Here is a 24,208-nt window from a genome sequence, read left to right as displayed (position 1 = left end):
GTGGGCTAATTTTTTTTTTTTTTTTTTTTAAACACAGAGAGGTCATCTAGGATCCGTGTTACACATGAAACTCACTGCTGCCAAGGACTGAAGAGGACTCTCTCTGGGAACTGACCCTCCTGGAAGGTTGCCCTACCCCCCACCCCACCCCAGCAGCTAACTGTACCGGGACTAGAGCCTGGGGCAATGAAGGGATTCTCACCTCCAAGCGCCCGTTGTTCCAGCCCCTCCCCCACCGCGGCCCACCAAGGCCTCAGGAGCAGAAGCAAGGCTTGCTGGGTACTGAATGAGCCTGGTCCTTGGACATTGACAACTGCCAATGCAGTGGACACCTTTAGGGGTGCCCTTTGCATCACACACCTGAGCACTCTGTGCCTTAGTCCAATTCTCGTAACCTACGAGGTATGTAATACGCTGTTACCTGCATCACCTCCATTTTAGCGACGAGGAAACTGAGGAGCAGAAATCACTTTTGCCCCTTGCTCCACAGCTAGGTGGTATTGGAGGTGGGTCTAGAGCCTGAGGACTTGAAGGCATGGGGTTTGCGTTCTTAAATACCCAGCTGTCCACTCCTCTACCGACAGTGCCGACCGCATCTGCGCCCCAGCTTTGGGCCCCCGTATTCCCAGACCACAGTCCATCCCCACCCCACCCCACCCCAAGTCTTTTGGAGCAGCTTGACCACGAGATCACTGGAAGGCTCCAGGTTCCCTGAGGGCAGGGCCTGCGTCTGATTCTTAGCACCCGCTGGGTCAAGCCCAGCGCTGCACACCAGGCTAGCGGAGGAGGCAGGAGGGAGCCGGGACTCCCCAGAGACAGAGGAAGAGCCAGCCGACAGGAATACGGGGAGGGAGGCGGGTGAACTGTGGATGCCAGGCTGGGGGAGCGAGTCTGATGGGGGAGGGAATAGCAGGCTGTGGCACCCCCTCCCCAACCCGACACCCAGCCTGGCCTAAGAGCCCCAGGGGGACCATGGGCGGCGGAGGGAGAATGAAGGCAGGAGCCGGTGTTCTGGAAGGCTAGATAGACCCCCCAGCCATAGGGGCAGAAGGAGGCGCCACGAAGGAATGGAAGGTGGAAGTGGGGAAAGCCAGCCAGACAGATGGAGGCGGGAAGGCTTTGGGAAGACAGAGATGAGGAAAGGGGCGGGGGCTAGGGAAGGACAGACGACAGGGTGGGGCAGGGAGGGCACAATGAGGGCCCGGGAGAGAGGCCTCGGGTGAGGGAGGACGGGCAGAGGGCATCTTGGGAGTAGGCGGACAGATGGACCGAGGGACGCGGTGCTGGCGCGGCGCGGCCGCGAGGCCAGGGCCAGGCCGAGGGCGCGCGCCGCGGTGGCCAGCGCGGGAGGCGGAGGCTGAGCGAGAGCGCGGTGTTTGTAGAGCTGTCGGCTGCGGTGGAATTATGAAAAATAGCAGGCATCGGAGCCGGCCTTCAGCTTCGATTAGGGGAGATGGGACATGACAGGTGCGATCAATACGCAGCCGTTCTATAAAGTGTCAAGTAATGAATCAATTTCGACTAAATTTTCCATTTTTCAGAGGCCGTTCTCCGAGAGAAGAATATCCTCTTTTGTAAAGATATTATTATCGATTTCGGCGGCAATTTGACATCAGGGGTAGTTAATTCCACTCAGAATAAAATTGAAAACACTTGAGAGAGAAAAGAGAGAGGCGAAGAGTGAGACAGAGAGGGAGAGAGGGGGAGGGAGGGAGGGGCTGGCAGGGAGAGAGAGGGATGGATGGACAGAGGGACAGGGATGGGAGACAGGGGGACAGACTCTGAGATGGGGAGGCACGGGGGGGGGGGTAAAAACTTGAAAGCCACAGAGCCTAGTTCTGTGAAGGCAGGGACAAGAGACAGACAAGATAAGACACAGACAGACAGACAGGCAGGCAGACAGGCTTTAAGACAGTGCAACACAGAGACACTAAGAGCATCTCAGAAAATACCCCGGGGTTAGCAACTTGTTCTAGTGACTCAGAGAAATGGGGACAAAGGCTAGATCAGAGAACAGGACTGGAAAAACTGATGGGCCAGAGAGATGAGAGAGAGAGAGGGGGGAGAGAGAGAGAGGAGAGAGAGAAAGGAGAGAGAGAGGAGAGAGAGAAAGGAGAGAGAGAGGAGAGAGAGAAAGGAGAGAGAGAGGAGAGAGAGAGGGGAGAGAGAAAGAAGAGAGAGAGGGGGAGAGAGAGAAGAGAGAGAGAAAGGAGAGAGGAGAGAGAGGGAGGGGAGAGAGGAGAGAGAGGAGAGGGAGAGAGAGAGGGGGAGAGAGAGAGGGGGAGAGGACAGAGGGGGGGAGAGAGAGGAGAGAGAGAGAGGAAGAGAGAGGGGGGAGAGAGGGAGGGGGAGAGGAGAGAGAGGGGAAAGAGAGAGGAGAGAGAGGAAGAGAGAGGGGAGAGAGGGGAGAGAGAGGGAGAGAGAGGGAGGGGGAGAGGAGAGAGAGGGGAGAGAGAGGGAGAGAGAGGGAGGGGGAGAGGAGAGAGAGGGGAGAGAGAGGGAGAGAGAGGGAGGGAGGAGGTTGAGAATGCGGGGAACTTAGGGACTTGAAGGAAGCAATAGATGGGGGGGGGTCCAAGGCTTCAGGGAAATGGTTCCTGGGGGGTTGGGGTGCTAGGGTAGTATGAGAGCAGATGCAGAGTTGGGGTCTGCAATGTGTTAGGGCAGCCCCCGGTGCTTGGGCTGTACTGCTCCCCAAAGTTGCTCTGATGGGTGAAGCTCAGTGTATATGATGTGGACAGGGGAATCTGATGGGGGTGGGGGTGGGTGCTGTGGTTGGGGGCGGGTCCCCAGGGCCGGCATCTGGGTAAACATCCACGCTTGCTTGTGTTTCCTGAACCCCCATTTGTATGTGAGCCGAGCCTTGCGCCTGCCCACACTGTAGGACCCTGGCCTGGCAGCCCCATGGGTCTCAGTCACAGGCAGTGGTGACAACATTTCTGGTTAGTGCCTGTCAGTCCCCCAACTGAGATTTCCATTTATCCCTGAGCCGGCCAAAGGCTGCCTGGGTGGAGAGGAGCTGGGGGAGGGGAACCCCAGAAAGGCACTGTGGCTCTGAGGGAGGGCTGAGGCCTGGACCTCTGGTTTTTAAGGCGGGAGGCTAGATCTGAACTTCAGGGTGTGAGGGAGGAGCGCCAGGGCCTGGACGGGCATGATCTGGATAGAAGCCCCTCAAACTCCCATGCAGTAAAGCCTGGGCCTGCTGCCCCCTAGTGGACTTGGAAATTGGGTTCAATCGACCGTTGCCGACCGGGGTAGCTCAAAAGAGAGGCCAGAGGCTTTGAGCCAAGCAGGAGAAAAGACAGGCTAGAGAAGGAAGTGGAGGTAGGTGGGGGAGGAGAGAGGAGAGAGGTGGACAGAGAGATAGGGATCGAGATGAACAGGGGCAGAGAGACAGAGAACTGACAGGCTAGTTTCCAGAGAGGAAAGGACAAGCAGGGGCCGGAGGTCATTCTCCAGGAGCAGTGAGCAGAGACCAAGAGCATCAGAGGGTGTCGGCCAGGGGATGGGCTGCAATACCTGTAGGGTTACTATGAGATGGAGATTGAGACAGAGCCCTGGGGTCGAAACAGGATGACAGAGCACTGGGGTCAGGTCCAAGAGAAGGAAGAGGGAAGCCACAGGGGATAGCCAGAGAGAAAATAGGCTAGGGCAGACACTCCCGGAGAGACACACAGACTGAAGCAGAACCAGGCTCCCACTCCTAGAACTCACAGGAAAGCAGTGGGCAAAGACAGTGCAAATACGGATAGAGTGCCAAGCGCCCCCACACCCCCACACCAAGCAAACAGCCAGCGAGGAGCAGAGAGAGAGAGGGAGAGGGTGGTACTTGGGGCAAGAGAGGCTAGCCCCACACTCCGATACTGCAGGTGGGTGAGGCCGTCCAAGCTGACAGGCTCTGATGGCGTCCAACGCTCAGGAGTAAAACTGGGGACAGGGGCTCCTTTTGCCCTGGGTCTCTGCCTGCCACCCCCTCCCCACCCACCCACCCCCACCCGGCGGGCTGCCCGGCGGAGGCGACAGATTGAGCGATGAGACGCATTACGCACTTAATCCGCCTGATTGAATGTTTTGCTTTCGCCCAAATTGAAACATTAAACAACACGGGACGAGAAGAGGCGGCCGCAAATCACTCATGAAAGATTCATCTTCTCTCCGGCAGCCGCCACCGCCTGCCTCTGCAGCCGCCCGCCCCAGCTGGGGAAACTTCTCAGGGTGGGGGCTGGGGCTGGGGCAGCGCCCCTGCCCACCCTGAGTTTCCCCTTGCTCGCAACCTTCATGGCCCAGGAAGTCCTTCTTATTACCTGACCTCCATCCCACAGGTGGTCCAGAGCTTCTGGGCCAGTTGGACAGAGTGACCTTGGTACTGTCCTTGCCTGTGTCCATGGGGAGCCCTTTTCTCTCAGTTATGGGGTTCAGTTAGAAGACCGATGGTCTTCATCTGTCTACTGGTATCCGCCCCAGTGAGGGGTACAGGGAGTGTCCTCTGTCCTCAGCTCAGTCTGTCCGTCTGCAGGGACACTTTAGATCCTGGTTCTGCCTGTGTCACCACCTCATGCCTGTGTGACCTTGCGTGTGTCTACACCTGTGGCCTGAAGGTGTCTGCAGGCCCGTGTTGTGTGGTGTGTGGCTGAGCCCGTGTAAGCCTTGGGGAGTGGCTTTGGGTGGGTGCCTGTGCCTGTGTCTGTGTTTGTCCGTGTGTTGCCCACTCTGGGCTGTTTAACCACTTCTGTGTCTGGGCCCGTCCATGTCTGTCCTTACGTCTTTCTGCTTCTCTCTCTGTCACTGACAGATGGGACACCCGCCCGCTGGAACCGAGGAGGAGTGACCGCAAGGCCAGGGGCAGGGGAAGGGAGAAGAGAGAGAGAGAGCCCGACGCTGAGTGCCGGGAGCAGAGAGCAACTACGAGGCAGCGTGGGGGGGCATCGTGGGCGCCACGGCCGGAGCGGGTGATCAATATTCGATTTAGGTTTTAATTCCGGGGCTTTCGGAGCCTGTCAGCCCTGATGTATGAGCTCACACCGGGGCCGCCCAGCCAGCCACCCCACCGATGCCCATGGCCTGGTGGCCTGTCCTGGTCCCGGCTTCCTTACCCTTCTGGCAGTGGCAGCCGCAGAAGGGGGTGCACAAGTGAACTTGAGCCAGGTTGCTCGACACTCACTCACCTGCCTTTCCCTGGACCTGATATCCCTGCCTTTCTCTAAGCAAGTTCAGGGAGACGGCAGGGCCCCAAGGTCCTCATTGTCTAGGGACATCAGCCTGCCAGGGAGCACTGGCCACACACATCCAGACGCCACATGTACACACGGAGAGCTCTGGACACATTCTGAATATGCACCAACACACACAACCCAACATAGCAGTGTCCATCCACACCAGGACAAAAAAACCCTTGTGCACACACAAACCCCGACACACACAATCCAGACATACACATGTCCACACACACCTGGACTCTGGACTCTGATTCTTATGCATAGGCAAACTCTAACACATGCAACTCCAGCACACACATATCCACACATTCTGGGATACACACACATCTCCACACTCACAATCTGACTGACACATATGTTCTCTGACAAAATGTGTCTACTTGCAGGCTGTGGCACACATACATGGGTCTACATAGAACCCCACTTTATACTCAGACACATAAAAGTTCCATATTAAGCCTGGCGGTGGCGGTGCTCGCCTTTAATCCCAGCACTCGGGAGGCAGAGGCAGGAGGATCTCTGTTCAAGGCCAGCATGGTCTACAGAGTTCCAGGACAGCCAGGGATACGCAGAGAAACCTTGTCTCAAAACAACAACAACAATTCCATATTAATGGGGGTTTAGAATAATGGAAGACAGCCTTCTGACAACAGGAGACAGCCAGACACACAGACTCCAGGACAGACTACACTATGACAGATGGAAGGATGAACCCTCAGAAAGCAGGGACAGTTGCAGAAGTAAGAAAGGCTGAGGACACCCAAGAACTCCCAGAGGACAGAGATTCAGTGGGGGATGGGGAGCCCCTCCCCACATGCCCCCCCAACCCTGTCTCTCTCTCTGGAAGATGGATCCACCGTCCTCCCTGATGACAATGCTGTCTGCGCAAACTTTAATTAACACTTTGAGTTAATTAGTTCGAGATCATTTAGGAGTAAAATGTTTTTATTAGGGAGGCTTCGAGCCTGTTGATGGATGGGGCGCGATTCGCTCTTCCGCCTGCGGGGACAGCCGGTAAACAGAAATCAATCAGGGGCCTCCCAACCCAACACCCCCCCCCCATGCCAAGCTCCCAGCCTGGGGCCCAGGAGTCCAGGCTCCCAGCCTGTGACTTCCCAAGAACCCAAGAGTTCTAACTTCGAAGACTGTGCCCTCAGACGGAAGAGTCCAGGCCCAGCCTCCTCCCTCGGACCCAGGGTCCAGGCCCAGCCTCCTCCCTCAGACCATGAGTCCAGGCCCAGCCTCCTCCCTCAGACCCAGGGTCCAGGCCCAGCCTCCTCCCTCGGACCCAGGGTCCAGGCCCAGCCTCCTCCCTCGGACCCAGGGTCCAGGCCCAGCCTCCTCCCTCGGACCCAGGGTCCAGGCCCAGCCTCTTCCCTCGGACCCAGGGTCCAGGCCCAGCCTCCTCCCTCGGACCCAGGGTCCAGGCCCAGCCTCTTCCCTCGGACCCAGGGTCCAGGCCCAGCCTCCTCCCTCGGACCCAGGGGTCCAGCCCCAGCCTCCTCCCTCGGACCCAGGGGTCCAGCCCCAGCCTCCTCCCTCGGACCCAGGGGTCCAGCCCCAGCCCTCCCCAGTTAGACCCAGGAGCCTGGGCCCTCCTCCCTCAGCCCAGCCCTCCCCAGACCCCGGGGTTCTGCTGCCCTTGTTGGAACTCCCTAGACAGCAGGTCCCCGGCTCTCTGGCTCCCAGGGTTCTGGCAAGCCGGTGGGGTTTTGGCCTGGCCACCCGTGGTGGAGGTGTCACGGGGCGGTGACGGCTTCATCAGGTGTCCGCGGGCGGGCGGGCGGGCGGGCGGCTGGGGCCGGGTGCGGTGAGGCCGGGCCGGGGGGCGGGGGCTCCGGGGCCGATAAATCTTCATCAGCCGGCGGCGGGGGGGCCATTAGGCGCTAATGGGAAGATGGAGGGGCCTGTCGGCCGTGCGGGCCGGGCCTCATTTGTCCTGCTTCCCGCTCCATTGGCCGCCGCCCCCGCCCCGCCCCGCCCCTCCCCTCCCCTCCCCCGCCGCCGCGCGCTCCCCATTTCCGCTTGCAACCCTGGCGAGGGGCTTGGGGGGCTCCGGGGTGCCCGGGGGACTGGAGGAAGAGGAAGTTAGATTGCAGGGGCAGGGTTAGGAAAAGGGAGGTGGCCTAGGGCAGGGAGCGGGCAACCGGGTGATGGAGCCCAGGCAGCCCAGGACCTGGGCCACTCAGGAGGCAGGCGGGATTAGAACGTAGGCGGAGGGGCGACTAGAGCGCTGGCCGAGGGGTTCGAACGCAGGCGGGGGACCTGAAGAGGGATTCGAACGCAGGCGGGGGACCTGAAGAGGGATTCGAACACAGGCGGGGACCTGAAGAGGGGTTCGAACGCAGGCGGGGGAATAGAAGAGGGGTTCGAACACAGGCGGGGGGATAGAAGAGGGGTTCCAATGCAGGCGGGGGGGGGACTAGAACGCTCGCAGAGGGGTTCGAACGCAGACGGGTCAGAGTAGAAGGTGGGCGGGGTGGGGAGTTGGAACGAAGCGGGGAGGACTAGAACGCAGGCGGGGAGCGGGAGATGAATGTGGGGAGAAGAGCTACAAAGCTGCGGGGTGGCGGCGAAAGGACGGCCGAGGGGACTGGAACGCGGGCGGAGGGGGCCACACCTTGGGGGAGCAGGGTTGGAGCGCAGGCGGGGGCTGTGTAGACAGCGGAGGGGACCTGCACTGAGGGCGGGGTGGGGGCCGGGGCCGGGCAGGGGTGCGCTGGAGGGGAGCTTGGAGAGGGTCGGGTCTCTGCACGTGGCCTCCAGGTCTGCGCCCCGCAGCGGGCGGCGTCCCAGGAGGCCGAGGCGCCCCCCCCGCCGCCTGCCCGCCCCCCCGCCGCCTGCCCGCCCCCCCGCCGCCTGCCCGCCCCCCGCCGCCTGCCCGCCCCCCCCGCCGCCTGCCCGCCCCCCCCGCCGCCTGCCCGCCCCCCGCCGCCTGCCCGCCCCCCGCCGCCTGCCCGCCCCCCGCCGCCTGCCCGCCCCCCCCGCCGCCTGCCCGCCCCCCCCGCCGCCTGCCCGCCCCCCCGCCGTCCCCGCCGCCCCCCGCTCCCGGACTCGCGCGCCCAGCGCGTCCACTCTGATTTCTCGGCCCATTTTTCTTCCTCTGCTGTCACTCCAGCTCTCGCCCTCCCGCCGCCGGCTGCCCCGCTGCGCTCGGCTTCCCGCGGGAACCCCTGCTCGTAGCAGCGCCCCACCCCGCCTCACCCCTCGGTCTCTACTGGTAATCATGTGTTCTAGGCATGTGCCCCCCCAAGAAAGTCACCCCTAATTGACCTATCCCCTGAATGTTTCGAGGGTGGGCCCTCTGAGCTGACGTGGGACCCAGAGGCTGTAATGTCAGATTTCCATAAAGGACGCATTAGATACCCACAACCCCGGGCGTGTGAACGCCCGCCCTCCTCCCCTGAGAAGGCGGCAGCATCGGGCCTAGGCCTCCGGTTGGGTTATCTCGGGTCACCTGGCTAAACAACCACTTTTGTACAGTACCCGGCCTCAGACACTCCAGAGAGAGGATTTGGGGCCTGGTCCCTTTCATCCTCAAACAAGGACTGCAGGTCAAAAGGTACCTAGGGATACAGAAATGGTCTTCCCCCAAATCAGTACCAGTAACTTCATGAATCACCCTTAAACTAGCAGTCATCTCCCAGATTATAATCAAGGGCCCGGAACCGGGCAAACAAATCAGGCTTTTTCCTCAGTGAACCCAAAACAGACATCAGGAATTTAATGTACACTCTCACGGTCTGGCCAAATGGGTCCCGGACTCCATTCCTCATGCGAGCCCCATTTCAACATACTCAAACTACTGAACCGTATAACCGAGTCTCCAGCGTCAATTCCAAATTGGAATTGGGAATTGGGGGGTCAGTTCCCCCAAAGCAGACAATCTGGGTCCTTGTCTTTGACTGCACTAAGACCAGGGGTCCCTGACCTCTAGTCACCTCACTAGGTGGTATCACCCCCAAAGATGACATCCGGGCCAGATCACTGATAACCCTAAAAGACATTTGGCTTTTGTTTGGTTTCTTCTGTTTGGAGACAGGCACTGTATAATGGTATGTAGTCCAGGCTGTCCATCCCCCTGCCTCAGCCTCCTGCCTGATACCAGGATTACAGGTGGGCACCACCATTTGGACAATGCCTTGCCCTGGCTTCTGAAAACTCAAGCATCAGCTTCCCTTAATATATACTCCAGAGATTTCACCCCAACTCGTGAGAAAGTATCCCCTAATCTCCCAGATTCAGATACTCCCAAAGTTAGAGCTTTGTGCCCCAAAGTGTACTCAACCTACACTTTCCCTATAGTGTTAGAACCCCATTAGACCTTTATGCCCCTCCATTTTAGGCACCGGAAGCTGTCTCTCAAGGTCAGTCATTCCTCATCCAAACTGCAGGAGCCTCATAAGGAGCGGAATCCTCCCTTAGGATGCTTGTCTCACACTCCACCGCAGTAGTCTGAGTGCTGGTCCCCTCAGAAGATACATCCATGCCCATAGCCTAGAACCTGCTCACATGACCTATTAGAAGGGTAGTTGGGTTCCTTGGTGCATGCCTTTAATCCCAGCACTGGGAGGCAGAGGCAGAGACAGAGGCAGGTGGGTCTCTGAGTTCGAGATCAGCCTGGTCTACAGAGAGAGAGTTCTGGGACAGCCAGAGCTACACAGAGAAATCTTATCTCCAGAAATGAAGGAGAAGGAGACAGAAAAGGAGAAGAAAAGGGATTGGCTGAGGCAAGTAAGGTAGACGGTTGAGATGAGGTCATCTTACATCCTCCCTGACATGGACTTCACAGAAGAGAATCGGGGATCGGGGATGGAGAGAAGAGCTGGGGCCATGTGAAGGAGGGGCCTGGATCTGGGAAAGGCCAGGGAAGCTGCTTCCTGGTGCCTTAGGAAGGGACACAGCCCCGCCCCCCACACCCCGCCCCTTGAATTTCCACTTCTGGTCTCCAGCATATCTAGAGAATCATTGGTTTGTTTCTTGAGATCCGTGACTCATGCTATAGCCAAGGCTATCCTCCAACTTGCAGCAATCCTCCTGCCTCAGCCTTCTAAATGTTGGGATTACAGGTTGGCATCACCACACCGGGCTGGGGAGAATCCATTTATGTTGTACTAGCCAGGGCAGTGACTGCTGTCTTTAAGCCTCTAAAACCACAAGAAATGGATGTAACCCTAATCCAAGCCTCTGCACCCTTAGCCTGGTGAGCCCCCACCTAACACTAGGAATGTGGATTCCCAGGGCACACACCCTAAATTGGCCTGAGTTCTTTGACTGGGCTCCGGGTCTCAGCCCAGTTACTCACCACGGTACCGGCAGAAATTTATAATCCTCCTCCAATGTGTCAGGCAGATACAGCCCCCGAACGAGCACGTGATACTGTTGCTCTACTTCTAAACAAACACCAGGGGCTGGTGAAATGAAATGGCTCAGTGGGTACAGGGGCTTGCCGCCAAACTGACAACCTGAGTCGTCGCCTCACTCATGTGAAAAATGACAAAACTGACTCCTACAAAGTATTCTCTGGACTCCATACATATGCCAGGGTGTGCGCAGGCCAACATGTGTGCACACACAGTAGAAGCCCATAACATATTTTTAGTTGGGCAGTGTTGGCATGCATCTTTGATCCTGTCACTCAGGAGGCAGAGGCAGGGGGATCTCTGTGAGTTCAAGGCCAGCTTGGTCTACAGAGCCAGTTCCAGAACAGCCAGGACTGTTACATAGAGAAATCCTGTCTTGAAAAACAAACAAAAAAGTATATGTGTGTATATGTATGTATGTGTGTGTGTATACATACATGCATATATACACACACACATATATTTAAATTCAAAACATCAATGGAATGGGCACCAGATTTCCCCCCCCCCTCCAGCTGGTAAACTTCATCATCTGAGCATCAAGGTCAGGCCATCTCTGAACTACGTGCCAAGACCCTCAAATTAAACCACCACACAGAATCTGCTGGACCTGAAGCATGTCAGTCAACTCTAATTACATATCAGTGTGTAACTGGATACCCCATTCCAGACAACCCACTCCGTACACCATCTCCATTAAACTAGATATAAGGAATAAGGAACATAGCAGGTAATCAAATCTTAGCAACTAGGTTTCAATTTTTATTTATTTATGTATATTTTTAGATTTATTATTTTGTATGAGTGTTTTGCCTGGAGGTATATATGTGTACTACATGTGTGCCTGGTACCCTCAGAGGTCAGAAGAGGGCATACTCTGCCCTTGAACTGGAGTTATAGATGGTTGTGAGACACCATGTAGGTGCTGTGAACTGAACCCAACTCCTTTCCAAGAGCAACAAGAGCTCTTAACCATTGAGCCATCTTCCCAGACCCACAATCAGGTCTTTTTTTTTTTTTTTTTTTTTTTTTTTTTTTTAATTCATTGCTAGGCAGTGGTGGTGCACACCTTTAACCCCAGCACTTGGGAAACAGAGGCAGGCAGATCTCTGAGTTCCAGGCTAGTCTGGTCTACAGAGTGAGTTCCAGGACAGCCAGGGCTATGTAGAGAGACCCTGTCTCAAACAAAAAGAAAGAAAAAGATTCATTTTTATTTTAAAACATTTTATTATTACTACTATTATTTTGAGACAGGGTCTCTTTATGTAGCCTTGGCTGTCCTGGAACCCATTTTATAGACCAGGCTGGCCTCGAACTCACAGAGAGCCACCTGCCTCTGCCTCCTGGGATTAAAGGCCTGTGCTATTATCATACCTGGCCTCTTCTTCATTCCCAGAAAGGTCCCTCTGTGTTACCCAGACTAGGAACTCACAGCAATCCTCCTGTCTCAGCCTCTTATGTTCTGTGGCTATAGGTGCCACCCCCTAGGAGAGTCCTTTCTGACCTAGATAGACATTGAGGACTTCAACTGTCATTACTAATGTCTGCATCACTCTCCATTCCCTTCAGCAGCCTCAGAATTTGCTGGGAAGAACTTCAATCACAACAAATTTAGTGTCCTTTTGCTTTGTTTTACTTTATTCTGTTTTAATGGAGTCTATGTTGCCCAGGCTGGTCCCAAACTCCTGGGCCTAAGCCACCCTCTTGCCTCAGCCTCTAATTGGCTAGGACTATATTTCCTCAAAGCCCTGCATTTATGTTCTGTTTTGTTATGAGTGTTTGTGTGCCCATGTGTGCATTCATGTGTGTAAGAGAGGATAGTCTTCTGGGTATGGTGGCACACACCTTTAATTCCACCATTCCAGTAGGCAGAAGCAGGCTGATCTTTGTGAGTTCAAGACCAGCCTGATCTACAAAGTGACTTCCAGGACAGCCAGGGTTACATAGTAAGACCTGGTCCTTTAAAAACAAACAAGAGAGAAATGGAGTCGGGAGGGGGGGGGTTGGGGTTGGAGGGATAGGGGCAGTCTGGGTGTAGCTCTGGCTAGCTTAACACTCACTCTGCCTTCCAAGTGCTAAGATTAAAGGCACGTGCCCCTAATCCCAGCTGGATGTTATTGTTCAAGAGCCAGCCATCTTGTTTTCCCAGACAGAGTCTTTCCATAGCCAGAGAGTCCCAGAGATCCTCCTGTCTGCCTCTGCAGCACTGGAATTAAAGCATTCACCACCATGCATGCCATGCACCATCATGCACCCCATGCACCACCATGCACACCATGCATCACCAAGCTCCTCTAATCACAACCATGCACTTCCATGCACCATCACGCAAGGTTTTCCTGTGGGTGCTGGGGATGCTTACAATGCCAGCGTGTTTTGCCAACTGAGCTATCTCCCTAGCCCAAGGACTGTTTCCTGTGGACCTTTTTGGCTTTCCTCTTCCCCAGGAGGACTCAGTTAACAGTGCTCCCAGGAGCACTCGGTTAACAGTGCTCCTAGATTGGGCATATTGGCATGCCTGGTATGGAACCTGCTATGCCCCTGAAAATAAAGACCCTGAGGGACATTTTCTCCGCTGAAAGGAAAGGACTGGAGTGACAACTTTCACCACCCTGGGCTGAAAGTGAATCAGCCTTCATGTCTCCTTGTGTCTGTCACCTGGAGCTGGGGTTCAACCCCTAAAGTGGGGCTCAGGCCCACAGCAGCTACCTAAAAGTCAGACGTGTGGATTGATTGCGCAGATGCACACCTATAATCCCAGCATGGGGGGTGCACAGGTGTGTGGCGGCTATAATCCCAGCATGGAGGGGGGATGCAATGCGTGTGTGTGTGTGTGTGTGTGTGTGTGTGTGTGTGTAATCCCAGCATTGGGGGGGTGGGAACAATGCATGAGTGCATGTGTGCCTATAATCCCAGTCCTAGAGAGGCAGAGACAGGAAGATCCCAGGGGTTTTCTGCCCAGCTGCTCTAGCCTAATTGGTGAGCTACAGGCTAGTAAAACCCTTCAGGCTAGTAAAACCCTTGTCTTAACGGTCTGCCCCAAGGAAGGCCCCGTTTGAAAGCAGGTAGGTGATATTTTTTCGGAGGTCACTGTCTAGCCCTGCCCCCGACACACACAAAAGAAAAAGAAAAAGAGGGAAATATCACTCAGACTAGAGACCTAGACCTCCTCCCTCCAATCTGTACCTTGTGTAGGTCCTTTGAACACTCTCAAAGGGTAACACGTGTTCAGTACGAAACAGGTCCTTATGTGTGCAGTGTCCGCGTGCGATTCCACGAGGGGCTGCTACTTTACTGGGAGACCAGAACTTAAAAATTATGTTTTCATTGGATATTTCTGTATGACGAAATTCTTTGTAAGCGCTAACAAATTTATTTTATTTTATCGTTTTCCTTTTTTTTTTTTTTTTGTTTTGTTTTTTCGTTTGTTTGTTTTGCTTTGTCTTTCGAGACAGGGTTTCTTTGTAGCTTTGGAGCCTGTCCTACAAAGTGAGTCCCAGTGAGACAAAATACAAGACCGAGAGAGAACCCATCAGGAAGTGTCAGGATCTCCGCTCTGGTTTCGCCCCTCCCATTCTAGACCCAGCCTCTGCCTCTCAGAAAGCCCAGCAAGGGTCAGCTCCTCCCTGGAGAGGCTCAAGACCACGCCCACAGGGTATTTAAAACCTGGTCCCCAGACCAGCCTTCCCTAGCTGGAGACAGCAGGGGGTTGTTTCAGCCTGCTTTGTTGTGGTTATTAAATATGGATGTATTAATTCGGTTTGATTTGGCTTATTGAATCTGCGGAGGAACCCCCAAACAGGGAATTTTCAAAATACTTATGAAGGAACATTTGCCTTTAAAATTACCTCTTCTTGTCAGGCAGTGGTGGTGCACGCCTTCAATCTCAGCACTCAAGGAGGCAGAGGCAGGCAGATCTCTGAGTTCGAGGTCAGCCTGGCCTACTGACCGAGTTCCACGACAGCCAGGGTTACACAGAAAAACCATCTTAAAAAACAAAAAACACCTTTTCTTTTTCTCTGTTTCTCCCTCCCCTCCTCCCCCTTCTTTTCTCTGAGGCTGAGGGTGGCCTTAAACTCCTGACCCTCTGTCTCCCAAGCACTGGGATTACAGGTGTGAATGACCTACAGTTTATGCCGTGCTGGGGAGGGAAACACAGGACTTTGTGCATGCCCAGTGAGCCCTCCATCAACTGTCACTCTCAACCAGTCAACAGGAGCCCTGGCATTGTCCCCCAAATAGCCACACCTTTGCTTTCTGTCTGTAGCCGAGAAACCTGGAGCCCTGCAGTTTCTGTTGCCTTGGGCCAACCAACCCTTCATGTCAGGTACATTCACTGGAGGGGGAGAGAGAGGGAAATGGCACCTTCTCTTGAGCGTCCCCAATAAAAGCCACTGCTCCTGACAATGACTCGACAGCAGAACCAGGGATCTGTGGTGGCAGATGTGGTGGGACCCGCCTGTCACCCCAGGCCTGGGAAGGCTGAGACGGGAGGAGCAGAAGGCCGCCCAGAGCTACACAGGGGGGCGCTGTTTGTTTGTTCTACTTTAAAATGCTTATATTTATCTGGGCTTTGGTGGTGCACACCTTTGACCCCAGCACCTGGGAGGCAGAGGCAGGCGGTTTTCTGTGAGTTCGAGGCCAGCCTGGTCTACAGAGCAAGTTTTAGGACAAGCTCCAAAACAATACAGAGAAACCCTGTCTCAAAAAAACCAAAAAAAAAAAAAAAAAAAAAAGTTGATATTTGTGTGTGTGTGTAGTATGTGTGTGTGGTGTATGTGTGTGTGTGGCGTGCATGTGTGGAGTGTGTGTATATGTGTGTGTGATGTGTGTGTGGTGTGTGTGGTTGTGTGTGTGTGTGGTGTGCGTGTGTGGAGTATGTGTATGTGTGTGTGTGGTGAATGTGGTGTGGTGTGTGTGTGGTATGTGTGGTTGTGTGTGTGTATGGAGTGTGTGTGTGGAGCATGTGTATATGTGTGTGTGTGGTGAATGTGTATGTGTGGTGTGCATGTGTGTGTAGTATGCATGTGTGTGGTGGGTGTGGTGGGTGTGTGTGTATGGTGTGTGTGTGTGTATGGTGTGTGTGTGTGTGGTGTGTGTGTATGGTGTGTGTGTATGGTGTGTGTGTATGGTGTGTGTGTGTGCACATACAGGGTGCAGTCAATGTCATACAAATGGAGAACAGGAGAACAACTTGCCTAACCCTGCCCTCTGCTTCCACCATGTGGCTTCTGAGCATTGAGCATAGGCTGTCAGGGTTGGCAACAAGTGTGTTTGCTCCCTGAGCCACATCACTGGCCCAGACTGTTTATTTGAAGGACTTTGGGGCAGGGTAGAATGAACTCCTCAGCCTCAGATTAAAGTACAGGCCTGTCTCAATTCCTGCCTGCCAGCAACAACTCAGACCAGCCACTCACTGGCCTGCTCAGCCCATCACATCCAATCAAGGTATCTAAAACACATTCTGTACACACACACCACACACACACACCACACATACACACACATGCACACACACCACATACCACACACACACACACACACACACCACACACACACACACACATACACCACACACACGTGAGCACCATGCACACACACACACACAACATACACGCACACACCACATATATATCACACATACACCTATACACCACACACACACACACCACGCACGCACGCGCGCACACAGCCCACTGGAAACTGGCCTTCACATCTACCCACACAAGATGGACCATAGAACTTCAACCTCCTTTGGAGGACTAGCATTGAATTTCAGATTAAAATGCCCTCTGCTTCTAGAACATTGGGCTAGAGACCCTGACCTCTGGATATCTCCAAGTGACTACACTTAACCTCCAGGTCAACAGCCTGCCCTGGACTCTGGTGAGGCCCAGAGACAGTCATAAAGAAGCGGACGTCTACCCTCTGGTGGCCAGTTCTAGAAGAGCAGCCTTAGTAGCTCCGCCGTTGGATCCCTAGTCTACCCAAGGCGGTGTAGGCCTGAACTCTTGGGGGGTTACCTCTGTCTGGTCCCTTCCAGTCAGCTCTCACACAGAACCTGTCCTCCTTGTCTGTCTTTTCACTCTGCAACTCTCATCTTTTCTGGCTAAGATTTATTCCCCTGCAGCCCATCTCCCGTGGGCGCCCACAAGACCCCAAGGCTTAGTTGATTTGATGCTAACACTTGAGATCACAGAGCCCTGTGTCTCTCAGACCCCAGCATTCTACTCATGCTACACACACGCTCTTGGTTTGTTGTTGTTGTTGTTATTGTTTGTTTGTTTGTTTAGAGTCAAGGTCTCCCCTGTGGGCCAGATTAGTATTTTTCTGATTTTTGGTTTTGATTTCCCCCCTTGCCTCTGAGGCAGGGTTTCTCTATGTAGCCCTGGCTGGCTTTGAACTCACAGAGGGCCTCCTGAGTGCTGGGATTAAAGATGTGACTTCCATTGTCTTCAGTCACTCCTCTGCATAGCCCAGGCTGGCCTGGAACTTGCTCTGTAGACCAGACTGTCCTCAAACCCAGAAATCCACCTGCCTTTGTCTGTCTCCCATGTGCTGGAATTAAAGGGGTGAGCCACCAGGACTTTAGAGGCTTGCTGAGCCACATCTTGAGGTAAACAGATCTCTGTGAGTTCAAGGCCAGTCTGGTCTACAGAGTGAGTTCCAGGACAGCCAGGACTGCGTAGAGAGAGCCAGTCTAAAAAATAAAAAGTGAAATTTGGGGCTGGAGAGATGGCTTAATTAGCCAAGTGCTTGTAACACAGGCTAATGAAGACCCGAGTTTGGATCCCCAACAGCCGTGTAAAAAGCCAGGCGTGCTGACATAGTCCGTGATCCTAGCAATGGGGAGGCAGACACAGGAAGATTTGGCTAGTCTTGCCAACAAGTGAGCTCTACGTTCAGTGAGAGACCCTGTTTCAAAAACCAAAGCTAAGAGCAATAGGGAAAGACTCCCGACCCCATCCTCTGGCCTCCACAGGCATGCACAACCATGTGCTTATGCACTCTCACACACATACACATACAAGACACACATATGAAGTCAAATGAACCATTTTACCAAAGTCGCATCTTTTCAGCATACATTATCAAAGACCTGGGGGGGGGCAGTTCCTGTCTGTAGTCCTAACTGTTGGGAGGCTGTGGTGTAATATATAGGACCATCACAAATCTTGAGACCAGCCTGAGATACACAGTGAGTTCCAGGTCAGCCTGGGCTATACAATAAGACCCTGTCACAAAAATCCAAACAAAACAGTCAATATTAAAATGAGGGGTGATGACTATGCCTTCCGTTGGTAGAGTGCTCATCCGGTATGAACAAAGCCCTGGGATCAATTCCCCCGGCATGACAGAAACCAAGCATGGTGGTCCATGGTGGTCCAGTCTAGGACTTGGGAGCAAAAGGCAGGAGGATCAGAAGTTCAAGGTCATCCCCAGCCTGTGCTCTCCCTTGTAGTGAGATGTCAACCCCACCCCCACCTGTTACACTGACTACGTCTATTGGGGCGTGGGGGCTAGGTCTGGGGTCTGAGACCCCAGCTCGCTCTTACTTCCTGGTTGGAGACAGATAGCATGGGGGTGGGCATCCTTGGAATGGGAACCTGCGGCGGTCATCTCTTTCTGGTGTAAGTGATTTCTCCCCGAATAAACATCTATCAGCCTATATTGTGTCCCAGATTCTTGTTTCCCATGCAATTCCTCCTCTATGGCCTCTCCAGCAATCCTGGAGCAATCCTGTGTAGACCAGGCTAGCCTCAAACTCACAGAGATCTGCTTGCTTCTGCCTCCTTGAGTGCTGAGATTAAAGGTGTGTGCGGCATGCTGCCTAACATATATGTAAACATGACTAATGAGTATTGTGTGCCACCTTCACACTGTTTTCCATTCAGAATTCATGTTTCTCAATTTGTGTGCATGCGTGTGTGTGTGTGTGTGTGTGTGTGTGTGTGTCTGTGTGTTAATATGTGCATTGTGAAAACCAGAGGAGAATATCAGATTCCTTGGAGCTGTAGTTACGGGCAGTATTTATTTATTTATTATGTATACAATGTTCTGTCTGTGCATCAGTAGAGGGCTCCAGGTCTTATTACAGATGGCTGTGAGCCACCATGTGCATGCTGGGAATTGAACTCAGGACCTGTAGAAGAGCAGCCAGTGCTCTTAACCTCGGAGCCATCTCTCCAGTCCCAAAGTGGGTCCTCTGAGCTGCCGAGCTGCTCTCCAGCCCTGTGTTTCCTGGCAGCCTTGCTTCAGGCATGCAGAGGTCATGCTGGGCTGGAGGCTTGTGTGACTGAGGCAGAATTCTGGAGCCATGCTGGGTGCTCAACGGGCGCTTGATATGAATGAAGCACACAGAGGGGAAAAGAGCAATGTAGGAGTGACGTGAGGGGTGGGAGGGGTATGCACTGCCAGGCCTTGGGGGCCTCACGCCCAGCTCTTCTGATGCCCAACTGTGTCCTCTAGGGCCCCGGAAATGTCACCATCGCCCCAGAGAAGCGCCAGGCCAGCCCAATCAGCAGTTTCTCAAACCCCCCCCCCCCCCCGGCATCTTTTTGCCTGTTTAATCCCTGTGTGCCTTGCCGACCAAGGCTGGGCCTCTGTATAGCCAAATCTGCCTGTTCCATTAAACAGTCAGGATCAGGGCCAGCTAGCCTAAGTGGTAGCGTGCTGACCTAGCACTGTAAGCACCGGGCATGGTGGCATGTCAGTTAATCCCAGCGCCTGGCAGGTGGAGGCAGGACTATCAGGAATTCCAAGCCAGCCTTGGCTACATAGCGAATTTGAGGCCAACCTGGGCTACCTGAAACCCTGTCTCACAAACAAAGACAGTTACTAACTCAGGTTCTTCAGGGTAAAAAGCAAAGCTTCCGCAGCGCCCACTTCGCTCACCAGACTTCTGCTCATTCTCCAGCCACTCATACTGCCTCCCCACAGCTCTTCATGCCTCCTGGCATGCTGCCTCAGGGCCTTTGTAACTGCTGCCTCCATCCCAGGACCGTCCTCTTTAAAGGAGCTGGCCACTCCGCTTCTCTGGGAGGCCTTCTCTGGCCAACAGGGTCTTGCTACGTAGCTCTGCTAACCTTGAAATGGCTGTGTGGGTGCAGACCATGCTGGTCTTGAACTCCCAAAGATGCACCAACCTCTGCCTCTCTAGTGCTGGGACTAGTGGTGCATAACACCATACTCAGTGACCTTTATTATTTTTATTTTATGAGGCAGGGTTTTTCTGTCCTGGAAGTAGCTCTGTGGACCAGGCCTGCCTGTGCCTCATAAGTGCTGGGATTAAAGGTATGTGCTACCACCCAGCTAACTTTGATTAGTGTTAATTATGGTTTTAATTATGTGTAGGTGTGTACACACACACACACACACACACACACACACACACACATACACGTGCAAGCACCTGAGAAGGCCAGAGATATCGGATCAGCTGGAGTTACAGACAAGCATGAGCTGCCGCTTCTCCAGCCCCAGTTGCTCAGTAGCCCTCTCTTTACCCATAGAAGAGAAAATGCCAGCTGGGGCATTGGTGGCGTACGCCTTTAACCCCAGCACTCGGGAGGCAGAGCAAGTTCGAGGCCAGCCTGGTCTACAGAGCAAGTTCCAGGACAGCCTCCAAAGTAATACAGAGAAACCCTGTCTCAAAAACCAAACCAAAACAACAGAGAGTGAGAGAGAATTTGCCAAGTAGCAGCTGTAAGCAACTGTTAACAACTTTATTTCCAAAGACAAAGCCTCTCCTAGGGCTTGAGGCCTGAGGTGGAGGCTCTGAGCAGAGTGGCAAGGCCAGGCAGGACAAGAACAGGAAGGCGGGACAGCCTGCGAGGCGGGCGGGCTCTGCAGCCTTACACAGGCTCCATCTGCAGCTCCTCTCCATCTGCCGGCTCTATCTGGTGCAAGGCAGCATGGGAGCCGATGATCACCAGGGTGGCTCCTACAGGAGGATTGGTACTTCAGGATGTGCTCCCTCACCTGACTCCCAACCTCGCCCGACCCAGACCCTTTACTCACCCAGGACCCAGAAGACAGCAGAGCCAGCCCCCGCCAGCCAGAAGAAGGGGAAAGAGACTCCGCCAGCCAGGGCGTACTGATGTGCTGGGCTCACCTCCCGGCCTGGGGACAGACGGTGTTGGGCAGCAGTTTCCACCTGACTCTTTCCCAGAGGTAACCAGAGGCACCCTCCACCAGTCTAGTGTCACAGGCTCTGGAACCTTCTATGTAATAATAGCGACTCCTCACATCAGGCCTCCCACCCCTGGCCCTGCCCTACTTCCCCAAACATAACCAGAGCGTAGCCCCCAACCTCAGCTCCAGCTCTGTCCTCTATCCCCACCCCCACAGGAGCCCCAGGCCACTTGTCTCACATGAGGCTAGCCTCATGTCCCCGCCTGGTTACCAGGAGTCTCAGGCTTGCGGCCCCATAGCCGGGTCTGACCTAAGGGCTAGCCTCATGTCCCAGCCTGGTAACCAGGAGTCTCAGGCTTGCGGCCCCATAGCCGGGTCTGACCTAAGGGCTAGCCTCATGTCCCAGCCTGGTAACCAGGAGTCTCAGGCTTGCGGCCCCATAGCCGGGTCTGACCTAAGGGCTAGCCTCATGTCCCAGCCTGGTAACCAGGAGTCTCAGGCTTGCGGCCCCATAGCCGGGTCTGACCTAAGGGCTAGCCTCATGTCCCCGCCTGGTTACCAGGAGTCTCAGGCTTGCGGCCCCATAGCTGAGTCTGACCTAAGGGTTTTTATCTGCTTTTTATTTTTTAATTTTTAAATATTTTATTTATTATTTTGAATTATGTGTATGTGCCCTGTGTGGCTGGCTATATGTGCACAAGAGTTCATGTGCCCAAGGAGGCCAGAAGTTGGATGACAGCTGGCCATGAGCCAGTCACCTGACTTGGGGACTTGGGTTCTGGGAACCAAACCTGGGTCCTTTGCAAGAACAGAATTCAATTTTAATCACTGAGCCATCTCTCCAAACTGTTATTTTGAGGTTTAAAACTTGAGACAGGGTTTCTCTGTGTAGTACTGGCTGTCCTGGAACTCTGCCTTGTACACCAGGCTGGCCTTGAACTCACAGAGATCTGCCTGACTCTGCCCCCCCCCCCCCTGTGCTAGAATTAATGGTGTGTGCAACCATGCCCAGCTCTCATTTTGATTTTTTAAGACTCTGAATCCCAGGCCTGGTTACAGCAATCCTGTTTCAGCCTCCCTAATGCATGAGCCAGAACTTGTCTTTGAAGTGTTTCACAAGAATCTGGTTTGTGGGATCTGGAGACGGTCGGGCAGTTAAGAAAGAGCACTTGCTGCTCTCCCAGGGGGCCTGCCTTCTGGGTGCTTAACAAAGTTTGTAAGGCTAGGGCATGGTGACGCACTCCTTTAATTCTAGTACTCAGGAGGCAGAGGCAGGAGAAATCTGTGAGTTGGAAGCTAGCCTGGTCCACATAGTGAGCTCCTGGCACACCAATGCTACATAATAAGACCCTATCTCAATTTCCTGCCTGGAAATTGTGTATGCTCTAGTGACTACCAACCATCTGCCAAGGCCAAGTTATGTGTGCTTCAGGCCCTTCTCTGCCCCAGGCCATCTCCTTGTACCTGTCTGGGCCCTGAAAGACTGTCATAGGTCTCCTTGGCAAACCTGGGATTTACCCTTAGTGGGTCTTCCCTGACATGTCTCTTCCCGGTGGACCTACAGGTCTCAGTTTCCGCCTCTGGAAATACCCAGTATCTTTCCAGTTCAGCCCTGGGATGGAAAGCATGGGAAGGCAGACTGATAGATCTAGGCCTGCATACGGTCGCCACCTGGTGTCCAGTGTGGGTACCTGCAGCTGATGCTTTCCCAGGCGTTTGGGAGGGATTGGGAGCACTGATTCATTTTACAGGAGACAGAGGAGCCAGCGGGTCCTGGGATCTCTCTGGGTTTGGGGAGCTGAGAGACTGGAGGGGATCACCTTAAGAGGGCTAAGTTTAATGACTCTAGTGTACATCTCGGTGGGGCCGACTCCAGTTCCAAATATTCGGAGGTTTGTATTCTATGAGACCTGGGGATCCATTTGGGCAGGGGATTTCTCACCAAAGAGCACAAGCTTAGACTGCAACGTGCGCAGATAGAGAATGTAACAGGCGCCAAAGAAGACAGCCAGAGCCACCAGCAGCATGGGGGAGGTCACCCTGGAAGAGTGTGGAAGATAGGAGTCAGGCATCTGAAGCTGTGTGAGCTGGGCACCTCTGGCCTTGGACATCACAAGTGGCTATACTGCATCCTGGGTCGGGTGAATTCAGGAATACTGACTGACTTGGTCCTTTGGTGACAAGGGGTGGGCACAGCTAACTCGTAGGGGCGGGGCGGGGCGGGGCCTGACTATGGAGGGCGGGGCTGCAGAGGCACTCACACGCAGTAAAGGATGAGGCCCAGAAACACGAACACGTAGTTGCTTTGGTAATACTCCACGTTGCGTACCAGGCGCTGGCAAAGCTCGCCCAGGTTGCGGGGTCGCGAGAAACGTTGCTGATCCACGAAGACGCCCCAAGGCCGGATGGTCGCGCGGCGCCGCTCCAGCCACTCCCGACCTGGGCCGGAGGGAATCAGCTTGGGCAGCAGGGTCCTGAAAGGGCGGGCCAGGTCAGCTGCAAGCAGTAACGAGGGCCGGGACCCCAGATCCCAGCACACATGATCCCAAAGGTGACCTGAAACTCCTAGGGGGAAGGGTCCTGAGTCCCCGAAAAGGAGAGCTCTAAGCCTGGGGGCCGGGACGCCTGCATCTCGGGTATGGGGGTTACACCCTGCTCGCTCACGTGGCGCTCAGCCCTTCCACCTCCGCATCCTTCTGCTGGTCCTTCTGGGCCGCCATGTCTACACTGGGTGCGTAGAACCGCTGTACAAAGCCCCGAGCCCCGCCGCACCCAGACGCCCAGCCCGAGCCGGGACTCTCCGGACTCTCCGGACGTGGCGCCGCTTGGCACCCTAGGGGGCGGTAGTTGCGTCTCCGAGCATTGTGGGAGTTGTAGTAGGTCTGGCTCGCAAGACACCTTGGGAGAAGTATTCTAAGAGCGCGGCATTATGGGAACTGTAGTTTCAGAGCATGGAGTCCAGCAGGTGGGTTATCAGGATTGGGGGGGGGGGGGTTTCATTGGAGTTCGAGCAGCAGAAGCAGGCGTTCTGCATGATTCCGTGGACCATACAGAGCTGTCATTCTGACTCCAGAGGGCTTACTAAAACGTTGGCAGCAGCCTCTGATTCTGATTGGGCTAGTCTGGGATGGAGTTCATTTATTTTTTCTTTCCTTAAAAACAAACAAACAACCCCGGGGTGGGGGGGAGAAAGAAAAAGAAAAAGAAAAAGAAAAAAAAAAAAAAAAAAAGTGCGGTGGTGACGCAGGCCTTTAGTTCCAGCACTAGGGAGGCAAGTGATCTCTGTGAGTTCAAGGCCAGCCTGTTCTACAGAGCTAGTGCCAGGACAGGCTCCAACACTACACAAAGAAACCCTGTCTCTAAAAGAGAAACAAAAAAATTCATAGGGATTGGAGAGATGGCTCAGATGTTAAGAGGCTTCTCTTCCAGGGGGTCGTGAGTTCAATTCCTAGCAACCATATAGTGGCTCACAACCGGCTGTAATAAGATTTGGTA

General features: G+C 54.3%; 1 protein-coding gene across 1 annotated transcript; it reads right to left on the bottom strand.

Annotated features, from left to right (window-relative positions):
- Nucleotides 1-20,267: 20,267 nt before the first annotated feature.
- Nucleotides 20,268-23,538, bottom strand: Rabac1 (Rab acceptor 1). Its single transcript, XM_051207240.1, has 5 exons — nt 23,378-23,538; nt 22,975-23,187; nt 22,656-22,753; nt 20,600-20,701; nt 20,268-20,522 (listed from the first exon to the last, which is right to left on the bottom strand). Exons 1-5 carry the CDS (start codon nt 23,431-23,433, stop codon nt 20,434-20,436), a joined length of 558 nt encoding a protein of 185 aa, XP_051063197.1. The 5' UTR covers nt 23,434-23,538; the 3' UTR covers nt 20,268-20,433.
- Nucleotides 23,539-24,208: the final 670 nt, after the last annotated feature.

Source organism: Phodopus roborovskii, unplaced genomic scaffold (assembly GCF_943737965.1).
Source record: "Phodopus roborovskii unplaced genomic scaffold, PHOROB, whole genome shotgun sequence".
NCBI classification, from domain to species: Eukaryota; Metazoa; Chordata; class Mammalia; order Rodentia; family Cricetidae; genus Phodopus; species Phodopus roborovskii.
This window is presented reverse-complemented; position numbering and strand designations above follow the sequence as displayed.

Coding starts and splice junctions, on each gene's coding strand:
- Rabac1 (XM_051207240.1), bottom strand. CDS start 23,433: ATGGCGGCCCAGAAGGACCAGCAGAAGGATGCGGAGGTGGAAGGGCTG. Junction 23,188..23,377: donor GTGGAAGGGCTGAGCGCCAC/GTGAGCGAGCAG, acceptor CCGCCCTTTCAG/GACCCTGCTGCCCAAGCTGA. Junction 22,754..22,974: donor GGCCTCATCCTTTACTGCGT/GTGAGTGCCTCT, acceptor ACACTCTTCCAG/GGTGACCTCCCCCATGCTGC.